This window comes from Lithobates pipiens, unplaced genomic scaffold, assembly GCF_037356315.1.
Source record: "Lithobates pipiens isolate NorthernLeopardFrog02 unplaced genomic scaffold, aLitPip1_a1.2 Scaffold_8, whole genome shotgun sequence".
Taxonomy (NCBI): Eukaryota; Metazoa; Chordata; class Amphibia; order Anura; family Ranidae; genus Lithobates; species Lithobates pipiens.
The window spans coordinates 126,734,082-126,745,774 of record NW_027507903.1 but is presented as its reverse complement, the minus strand read 5'-3'; the positions used below and the strand labels follow the sequence as shown (position 1 = coordinate 126,745,774).

The following is an 11,693-nucleotide window of genomic DNA, read 5'->3' as shown; positions in this document are numbered from 1 at the left end:
CTGGAATAGTAGGGAGCTGGGGAGGTCTGGGAGAGAACATCTGCTCCATGACCTACATCAGTGTGTTTTAATCTAAGAAGCAGAACAATCCGGGATGTGATTAGTGGTGATGAGGATTAATAACCAAGGTGATGACGTCATGTGATGGATGGTGGTGGCGCAGGATCCGGCCATAGCTGGTGACTCTGCCCGTACATAGGCTGGGCTCCCGGCAGCGCCATTTCAGCACCATCGGCTGGACAGTTCCCTCCCCTCCCGCCCGCTCTCCATTGTAGTGGATGGGGAGAGTGTACCGTTGCCTGCACTACCTATCCAGTCCTTCCTCCATCCATAGCCCTCCCCTCTCCTCCTGCTCTCCCCTCCCCCGCCCTGTGTATTGGCTCCCAGCTTGTGCAGTCTCTCCTGGATGTGACTGCATCAAAGCCGCTGCAGCGAGCCGTCCCCATCCGAGGAGAAGGACCGGGGGGACATCGGAGCGACTCATCGCCCGGGATCCGTAGGAGCAGGAGGGGAGAGCCGGCCATAGAGAGGATGATCGCCCGGATCTGAGTGTCTGCAATCCGCCGTCACTGGGCGCTGTCCCCGCTCCGTCCTCCGTACATCACCCGCCTCCACCTCCTCCTATCTGTGTACCGGGGGGGGGGTCACCCCATCCGGGGCCCCGTCCTGTCCTCTCGACACCGGGGTGTGTCTCATCACCTCTCCGGCTGAAGATGGCGGATCGAGCTGAGATGTTTTCTCTCTCCACCTTCCACTCCCTCTCCCCCCCGGGCTGCAGGTGAGAAATCCGGAGGGGCCATGGGGGGGACACATGGAGGAGAAGACTACTGACCATCATTGGGGGGGGGGCATCATCTACACCAGGTGTACCACACTCTCCAATAAACCAATATTCATCCAAACAATGCCCCCCCCCCTATTGGTGGGAAGCATGCCCCCCTTACATTGGTGGGAGGAATGCCCCCTTACATTGATGGGAAGAATGCCCCCCTTACATTGGTGGGAGGAATGCCCCCTTACATTGATGGGAAGAATGCCCCCCTTACATTGGTAGGAAGAATGCCCCCCTTACATTGACAGGAGGAATGCCCCCTTACATTGATGGGAAGAGCGCCCCCTTACATTGGTGGGAGGAATGGCCCCTTACATTAATGGGAAGAATCCCCCCTTACATTGGTAGGAGGAATGCCCCCTTACGTTGATGGGAAGAATGCCTCCCTTACATTAATGGGAAGAATGCCCCCTTACATTGGTGGGAAGAATTACCCCTCTTACATTGGTAGGAGGAATGCCCCTTTACATTGATGGGAAGAATGCCCCCTTACATTGGTGAGAAGAATGCCCCCCTTACATTGGTAGGAAGAATGCCCCCCTTACATTGGTAGGAGGAATGCCCCCTTACATTGATGAGAAGAATTCCCCTTACATTGGTAGGAGGAATGCCCCCTTACATTGGTGAGAAGAATGCCCCTTTACATTGGTGGGAAGAATGCTCCCCTTACATTCGTGGGAGGAATGCCCCCCTTACATTGGTGTGAAGAATGCCCCCTTACATTGGTAGGAGGAATGCCCCGCTTACATTGGTAGCAGGAATACCCCCCTTACATTGGTGGGAAGAATGCCCCCCTTACATTGGTGGGAAGCCCTCTTACATTCGTGCCCTTCCTTAGGAACAATTACCCACTTGTAGTGGTGGTCGGAAGGAAGAATGTCGACCCCCCCCCCCCCCCACACACACACTTACATTATATATATATATATATCCCCCTTACTTTGTTGGTTAGTAGGAAGAATGGCTCTTAACATTAGTGGCCAGTGGGAAGAATCCCCACCTCTCCACCCCCCCCCCCCTTACACTGGTCTCCTTAGAGACAATGCCTCCCTTGTAGTGGTGGTCAGTAGGAAGATACCCCCCTGGGAAGAATTCCCCCACTTACGTTGGTGGCCTTAAGAACAATGTATTCCTTGTAGAGATGGCCAGTGAGGAGAATGTCCATCAGCCTAACACGGGGGGCCTTAGGTAGAAACCCTTATAGGGTTGGCCAGGAGAATGCCCCTTACAGTGGTGGTCAGTATCAAGAATGCCTCCCCTTGTATTTTTGGTTAGTGGGAAGAATTCTCCCCTTGTGGTCAGTAGGAAGAATGCCCCCCCCCCCACTTTTTTTGGTGGCCCTTCTTGTAGGAGTGGCCACTGGGAATGCCCCCCCCTTTACGTTGGTGGCATTAAGGACAATGTCCTCCGTGTAGAGGTGGCCAATGAGGAGAATGTCCCCCAGACTAGCATCAGGAGCCTTAGGTGGAAACCCTTATAGGGTTGGCAAGAAGAATGCCACTGGTGGTCAGTGGCAAGAATGCCTCCCTTACTTTGGTGGTCAGTGGGAAGAATGTTCCTTGCATTGGTGGGGTGGTCAGTAGGAAGAATGCCCCTTACATTGATGGTCAGTGGGAAGAATGGCCCTTTCATTGATGGTCAGTGGGAAGAATGGCCCTTTCATTGATGGTCAGTGGGAAGAATGGCCCTTTCATTGATGGTCAGTGGGAAGAATGGCCCTTTCATTGATGGTCAGTGGGAAGAATGCCCTCCTTATATTAATGGTCAGTTGGCAGAATGTCCCTTACATTGATGATCAGTAGAAAGAATGCCCTCCTTACATTGGTGGTCAGTGGGAAGAATGCTCTCCTTACATTGATGGCCAGTGGCAAGAATGCCATCTTTACATTGGTGGCTAATGGGAAGAATGCCCCTTACATTGATGGTTAGTGAGAAGAATGGCCCCCTTACATTGGTGAATACAAAGAAGGGGAAGGCGCACTGACCTAGTGCATTACCATAAAACAGCTTTATTTAAAATTGAATCAAATAGCAAAATGGCTACTCACAAACGAGTATTGATCACAGGCAAAATCAATACAAATAAATCCATCGCACCAAACGTTTGGCGACTCCAGACCAGATGTCCGAGGAATTTGATGAGTACCTCTACGGAAATGGCTAACGCGTTTCGGGAGTGACCCCCTTTCTTCAGAGCCAAAGAGGGCTATGGTCTCTCGCTGGAGGCTGCCAGTAAATATATATAAAAAGGCCTCTAAGCCCATGAGGTAGAAAAGGTCAGAAAACTCCACCCCAGGTCAGGCAGGTCAGAAAGCTCCACCCCCCCAAAAAAAAAAAGAAAAAGAAAAAATAAATAAATAAAAAAAAAAAAAAAAAAATTGGATGGATTTATTTGTATTGATTTTGCCTGTGATCAATACTCGTTTGTGAGTAGCCATTTTGCTATTTGATTCAATTTTAAATAAAGCTGTTTTATGGTAATGCACTAGGTCAGTGCGCCTTCCCCTTCTTTGTATACTCTCTTTTTAGTATTTGAACACCCAATGTTCTAAGGGAGGGCTGCAAGACGTAGTGACTACACCATTTTCAAACTGTCTATATCACATCTAAAGACCAAGAAACCAGAGCGCAGGGGAATTTGCTGTTTTTGTACCCCTTACATTGGTGGTCACTGGGGAGAATGTCCCTTACATTGATGGTCAGTGGGAAAAATGCCCTCCTTACATTGATGGTCAGTGGACAGAATGTCCCGTACATTGATGGTCAGTGGGAAGAATTCCCTCCTTACATCAGTGGTCAGTGGGAAGATTGCCCCTTACATTGATGGTCAGTGGGAAGAATGCCCTCCTTACATTGATGGTCAGTGGGAAGAATGCCCTCCTTACATTGATGGTCAGTGGACAGAATGTCCCTTACATTGATGGTCAGTGGGAAGAATGTCATCCTTACATTGTCGGCCAGTGGGAAGACCGGCCCTTACATTGATGGTCAGTGGGAAGAATGTCATCCTTACATTGTCGGCCAGTGGGAAGACCGGCCCTTACATTGATGGTCAGTGGGAAGAATGCCCTCCTTACATTGATGGGCAGTGGGAAGAATGCCCTCCTTAAATTGGTGGTCAGTAGGAAGAATGCCCTCTTACATTGGTGGTCAGTAGGAAGATTGTCCTCCTTACTTTGGTGGTCAGTAGGAAGAATGTCGCTCTTACCTTGATGGCCAGTGGAAAGAATGCCCCTCTTACTTTGATGGCCAGTGGGAAGAATGCCCCCCCCCCCCCCCCTCTTTACAATAGTGATCAGAATGCCACTCTTTTAAACAATAAGTATTATGCCGCTAACTTTGCCAGGTGGCGTTGGCCCTGGAACTATGGATGCAGATGGGAGATCACTCAGCTTACAGGTCAAGGAACCCACTAATGTCCTCTGGAGGAACCCTAATGTTCCCCAGAACCCTGGTGGAGAGTGGCTGCTGTATAGTGTCCTGCCTGATGCTAAAAAAAAACAATCCACATAACAGGAGAAATCATAGACTGGCATAGTAGGCTGATATATAAACAACATTCGCAGCCATATTGCATCAAGCTTTCATAAGCAGACATAGCTCCTGCACTGTGATGAGCAGAGCTCCATTACATTAGACAATGCTTCACATACACGTTTCCCGTATGCTATTCCATCAGGGCTGCACATAAAGGATTAACGGCCTCATACAGGGCAATATGAGAGATCTCTGAGCTATCCATCTCTTTATAAACATTTTCTATATCTTGCCAGTATCAGTATGTATATTGCACCAAAATATCAATTTCATTTCCTTTTATTTATCTTACTATGTACCTGGTAAACTGTATAAAACCCCGGCTTTCTGAGAAAGTGACAACCATGGATACCTGCAGTGCTGTGAGGTGGGAACTTTCCCATCATAATTGAAATGAAGATCTCCCAATAACTATGTACATAATAAATTCAGCACGTAACATGGCATAGTGTGTTTTTGTGTACTGATCACAGTGCTATTTGTAGGCCGTGTGCCAAGAGATATTTGTATAGAATAATTATATACACAGCAACCACTTTAATGGGCATGAATAGTAATGGATGAGACATGTAGCAGCAGGTTAGGGAGGGCCTTGTTGTGTTTTAAATGTATGTTGTCATCTCAGACAGAATTTGGTTTTTTGGTGGATTGAATAACATAAGGTTTTGTTTTTATTATTGTTAAAGGGAGATCAAAAACTTCTTCCTAGCGCATCCCATAATTACATAGTTGCATCGTTAATCAGGTTGAAAAAAGACACAAGTCCATCTAGTTCAGCCATAAAAATAAATAAATAATAATATCACACAATCCCATATACACAATCCTATACCCATAGTTGATCCAGAGGAAGGCGAAAAACCCAGCAGAGCATGATCCAATTTGCTACAGCAGGGGAAAAATTCCATCCTGATCCCAGAGAGGCAATCGGATTTTCCCCAGAAATGTTAGTACTCAGTTATATTATGTACATTCAGGAAAGTATCCAGGCCTTTCTAATGCCCTGTACACACGGTCTGTCAGAAATTCTGATGGAAAAGGTCTGATCTGATCATGTTGTCGGAAAATTTGATCGTGTGTGGGCTCTATCGGACTTTTTCCATCGGAATTTCCGAAGGAATAAATTTGAGAGCAGGACCTCAAATTTTCCGACAACAAAATCTGATCTGACTTTTTCCGATTGTTTGTAGAGAATTCCGATAACGTGTTTTTACGAGACCAAAGCTATTGGCTACTAGCCTCAACATAATCCCGTTGCAACGAATGAACGCCATCACGTTCTGAACGATCGGATTTTCCCTCAACTTTGTCCGACCGGTGTGTATACAACACCAGTTTCGGACAAAATCAGTCAGAAAAAATCAAATGGATTTTGTTGTGGGAACGTCTGACCGTGTGTACGGGGGCTTAAAGCAATCTACTGAGCTGGCCAGAACCACCCCTGGAGGGAGTCTATTCCACATTTTCACAGCTCTTACCGTGAAGAAACCTTTCCGTATTTGGAGATGAAATCTCTTTTCCTCTAGACGTAAATGAATTCCCCCTTGTCCTCTGTGTTGACCGTAAAGTGAATAACTCGACTCCAAGTTCACTATATGGACCCCTTATATATTTGTACATATTGATCATATCCCCCCTTAATCTCGTCTTCTCAAGAGTGAATAAATTCAAATAACAATAGTTATTTTGTATGGTAAGCCTGAGCACACCATTAACAGCTATATCCAAAGCTTATACAGCATTGCAGCACTAATGTACAGTGCTTGTATTATAGGATGAGAAAAAAAAGCTGCATTTACAGCTAACCGTACCTATACCCGCATGAACCGTCAGGAACATTTAGTGTCACCACATTGTACAGTATACAGTCTATACCGGCATGTATTATAGGATCTATGCAGGGGTGGCATGGATGGTGAAAGGCCCAGTGTAACTATTAGTGGTGGAATTACCAACAATGAAGCCAACTAAACCTTGTAAACATTGCAACACCATTATTTTGCACAAGCAAATACTCTGTGTGATAAAATGTAGGTCTCTAAGAAGTGATAGAATCAAGTTGTTGAGCTTGGCTTGGCACTGCAGAGATTTATTTAGGCCAGGTTCAGTTATCGATTTTAAATCTTTTTAACAGAAAGTAGATTTTATCTTTGCCAATTAAAATTGGGCACAGTGTCTTAGGTTGTGGGATGTTTTAGCACAAACTAAATTACAAAATAATAATACATTTTTTTTAATTAGAAATGTCTTATATAAAATGTACTATTAACCTAATAGCTGAATTCTGAGCAACAAAAAAAAGAGAGGGTAGCTAATGCATGTCAGCTGGTGATACCATTATATAATCGGAAAATGTGGGCAAGTCACAATTGCTAGCCTTTTTTTTTTGCCAAGTGACCAGTCGCCAATCCAATCTATGTTGATGTAAGCACTGATTTGTTATCTGCTGTGACAAAACACTGGAAGCGCTACCTGCCCAAGGACTTGCTTGAATCATGTGCCAATGGATCTGCAGAGAAGAATAATGCCCTCTACACACGGTCAGACATTCAGACAACAAAATCCATCAGATTTTTTCCGTCGGATTTTGTCTTGCATACATACGGTCGCACAAAGTTGTCAGAAAATCCGATCGTTCGGAACGAGGTGACGTACAAAACGTACAACGGGACTACGTAGAGGCCAGTAGCCAATAGCTTTCGTCTCCAAATTTTTTCTGAGCATGCGTGGCACTTTTTGCGTCTGAATTCTCTACACACGATCGGAAAAAGTCAGATCGGATTTTGTTGTGGGAAAATTTTAGATCCAGCTCTCAAACTTTTTTCGTCGGAAATTCCGACAGAAAAAATTCCGATAGAGCCCCGACAACATAATCCGATCAGACTTTTTCCGTCTGAATTTCCGACCGTGTGTATGGGGCATTAGAGTTATATAGTACATAACAGGTGTAGTAGGGAAAGCCATTTTATCTAGCCAGCTTTAACTTAATCCTTAAAGTGTAAGTAAACCCTCCTATCATTTTCGGCCAAGGAAGCCGCCATCTTGGCCTCTGTTTAATCTTCAACTGCCATGATGCTGTGATCAGTTATGACACCAGCTATTGGATGGTGTGACAGTTTGGTTGAGAGTAGAGCTGCACGATTAATCGTTAAGATTCATTATCGCAATTTTTTTTCCCCCATTGCGATCTCGACAAAGTATTTCCCGATTCTTTCAATGCAGAGAATTCTCTCTGCTTTGCTGAAGCTGATAGCCGTTAAAAGAAAGGAAAAAAAAGGGCAGTCTGCCAAGAATCACAACATTCTTTAGCAGTGGAACTTATATATATATATATATATATATATATATATATATATATATATATATATATATATATATATTATTTTTTGTAGAGACCCTAGAGAATAAAATGGTGGTTGTTGCAATATTTTATGTCACACTGTATTTGCGCAGAAATCGTTCAAATGCAATTTTTTAGGAAAAAAAATTACACTTTAATGAATTAAAAAAAAAAACTAACCGGTAAAGTTAGCCCAATTTTTTTTTGTATAATGTGAAAGATTTTACGCTGTGGGAATCATGAAATAATCATGATCTTTTTAACCTAAGCAAAAAAATCATGATTCTCATTTTGGTCAGAATCATGCAGCTAAGATGTAACTGAGAGCACAAACAATACTGGGGCGGGAGGTGCGTCGGTGGTCAAGTGCCGCTATTTTTGGCTGCGCTTTACCATCAGATTTGCGGCGCTATTCGGCTGCTAGCGGGGCAGTTTTAGCCCTGCTAGTGGCCGAGAAAGGGTTAAAACCCCCCGATATAGCTGCACTGCCCCATTGATTTCAATGGCCAGTAGCGGTGGAGGATATACACACCGCTCTTTCACCGCTCCGAAGATGCTGCTAGCAGGAATTTTTTTTACCATCCTGCTAGTGCACCGCTCCAGTGTGTAATCCCCACGGGCCTTTCACATTGGAGACAAAGCAGCGGCTGTTTCAGGGCGTTTTGCAGGCACTATTTTTAACGCTGTAGCGCCTGCAAAGCACCCCAGTGTGAAAGGGGTTAAACAGTTTTTTTAAATGATTAAATCGTTGGGTTTACTTCTGCTTTAACTATATATTTCAAACTGACCCTTAATCACAAACTATCCCTTTAAACCTGACCTTTAGCATAACAATATCCCTAAACCTCAATGAAAACTTCATCCTAACAATTAAAATGTAGTATATAATTTATTGCTTAACATCTGTAAGCCTAACCTCGACCTTCAAACCATCACCCTAAACCTAACCCCAGAATGCTAAAGCTGGTCATAGATGGTTTTTTTTTTTTTGATCACCCATCACAAACCCCCCCCCCCCCCCCCCCCAAAAAAAAAACCTATTCCCCCATCCACACATTCAAGGTGGGTGAGGGAATCCTCCCCACTGACCTGTTGTATTCTGACAGCAACCTATTGGCTGCAGTGCTGATCAAGCAAAACATTTCCAACTGGCCTGTTTGTGAGTAGTCGGCCCTTCAATCGACTTTTTTTAAACAAGAACAGCTGATCAAAATTCATCTGGTCCCTGCTGAACTGGATGAATTTTAATCCATCAATGACCAGCTTAAAGTGGAACTTTAGTTAGCAAAGCCCTGTTAGATGCCTTCATGCTGGTATAGATAGCTATGTAAAACATTAAAAATAAGTGCCTATCCTGTTTAAAATCCAGTAATACGTGGTCTCACCCTGCTCTGCACATGCTCAGTTGCTCTCTATTTTTAAGAACTGTGCCGCATTTATAGAAGCCGATCTGCTCACAGCCTCAAAGTGGAATTAAACCCTCCTATGCTTTATAGCAGGGATATGCAATTAGCGGACCTCCAGCTGTTGCTGAACTACAAGTCCCATGAGACATAGCAAGACTCTGACAGCCACAATCATGACACCCAGACACAATGGGACTTGTAGTTTTCAACAGCTGGAGGTCCGTTAATTGCATATCCCTGCTTTACAGCCACAAAGCTGCTTCAGTTTGATCTGAAACTGCCATGGTGCTGCACATGTGATCAGTTATGACACCAGCCATTTGATGATTTGAGCGTTTGGTTGAGGACACAAGCAAATGTCACAGTTAGCAATCCAGGAATGTAACTGTTTTTTGAAACTGTTAAATCGATGGGTTTAGTTCCGCTTTATGATTTACTGCCAGGGTTCTGGGCTTCAGCAAACGGCAGCCTCCAGCAAGAAGAAAAGGGAGCAATGCTGGAGGAAATTTACAGCGTACACTATTTTGGTAGCATAATTATTAATGTGGAATGTATGTTCCTTACTTAAGAAAGTAAGTTATGGGTAAAGTTCTGCTTTAAAGTGAAAGGAAACCCATCAATTTACCAGTTTCAAAAAACAATTACATTTCCGGCATGCAGGGAATGCTAAAGCCCCAATACACACTATCAGTTTTTCTGCTGAGTTTTTCCTTCAGATTTACCAAAACCAAATAATATGAGGTCAAATCTTAGGAGTTTCAATTTGTATGCAATCAGGAAGGCCCTTCTACTACATGGTTTTGGTAAATCTGAAGGAAAAAGTCAGCAGAAAATCTGATAGTGTGTATGGGGCTTAACTGTCACATATGCTTGTGCACTCAATCAAACTGTCAAACCATGAAATGGCCGGTGTCATAATTGATCACATATGCAGCATCATGACAATTGCAGATCAAACAGAGGCTAACACAGCAGCTTCTTATCTTATCTTCTAACTACACCACAGATATCAGATCATTATGCCCTTTGACTTCATTCATGTCTTAAAGACATGGGGGATCTTTACTTAAGAATCTGGTGCAGTTGTGCATAGTAACCAATCAGCTTCTAACTTTGGCTTGTTTAATTAAATTTTGATAATAAAACCTAGAAGCTGATTGGTTTCTATGCAGAACCGGTTTCTGTGTGCACCAGTTTTAGTATACCTCCCTCATACTGTAGACAAATATTAGGGTTGTCCCGATACCGATACTAGTATCAGGACTGATACCGAGCATTTGTGCGAGTACTGGTACTTGTACTCGCACAAATGCTCCCAATTCCTAATCTGATACCTGCAACTGGAAGTTGGCAGGTGGACAGGGTGGAGCGGAGATCGATCTGACAGCAGTAGAACTATAGGTAAGCTGGCTGGGGGCAGGGATGCAGGGCGCCGCCGTATATTCTGTCCAAAATGGTGACCGGAGCTGTCACATTCGGTACAGGGAGTGGCGGTTCCGTGTCTCCGTCGGGTGGTAAACATCAGTAGTGGACATCTTGTTACAGTTAGCCCATATAGTTTGGGCTGGGTGTAAGAAGATGTCTGCTGCTGACTTACTGCAGCCGAGTGTAGAGGTCGACCGATATGGGTTTTTCTCTGGCCGATGCCGATATTTAGAAATCATGGCGGCCGATAGCCGATATATGATGCCGATTTTTTTGGGCCGATATGTTAGGCCGATTTTATTTTATTTATTTATTTATTTTTAATCCCCCTTGATCTAACACACCTTTCCCACTGGGGCGTTTTAAGGCGCTTTTGGGCTAAAAATAGCGCCTGTAAAGTGCCTGTAAAATGGCTCCCCTGCAGTCTGTGTGAAAGACAGAGTGCTTTCACACTGAGGCGATGCTCTGGCAGGATCTTAAAAAAAGTCCCGCAAGCAGCATGTTTGGAGTGGTGTATACCGCTCCTCCACCACTCCTGCCCATTGATATGAATGGGCACCACTGCCGAAGCGCATGCAATGCGATTTGGCAGCGGTGCTTCATGGGCGCATTTAACCTCTTCCTTGGCCGCTAGCTGGGTTATATGTGCCCCACTAGCAGCCAAATAGCACCGCTAAAATGATGGTAAAGAGCCGCTAAAACTTGCGTTTTACCATCAACGCCTGCCCGCTCCAGTGTGAAAGCAGCCTTCATACGTGATACAGAAAATTTCTTACACTTAAACATTTATTAAACAAAACAAACCTCCAATCAGTTTACTTGTATGTATGATTTAGATAAAAAAAATAAAATAAAATATATATATATATATATATATATATATATATATATATATATATATATTAAATAAAAACAGGTAGTCAAAACTTTTGGACAAAAAAAAAAAAAAAATGGGCTAACTTTACTGTTTTTATTTTTATTTTTTAAATGCTGTATTTTTTTCCCAAAAAAATGCATTTGAAAAACCTCTTTGCAAATGCCGTGTGACATAAAATATTGCAACAACCGCTATTTTATTCCCTAGGATCTCTGCTAAAAAAATATATATCATTTTTGGGGGGGTCTAAGTGATTTTCTGGCAGAAAATACAGGA

The 11,693-nt window shown here is 43.8% G+C and overlaps 1 protein-coding gene across 1 annotated transcript in view; it reads left to right on the top strand.

The window, feature by feature from the left end:
* Positions 1-263: 263 nt before the first annotated feature.
* The window catches only part of MAPK8IP2 (mitogen-activated protein kinase 8 interacting protein 2), a 108,350-nt gene continuing 96,920 nt past the window's right edge, over positions 264-11,693 (top strand). The window contains exon 1 of the mRNA XM_077473835.1: positions 264-778. Coding sequence (XP_077329961.1) covers positions 714-778 — 65 coding nt within the window. The 5' untranslated portion in view covers positions 264-713. The remainder of the gene's footprint in view (positions 779-11,693) is intronic.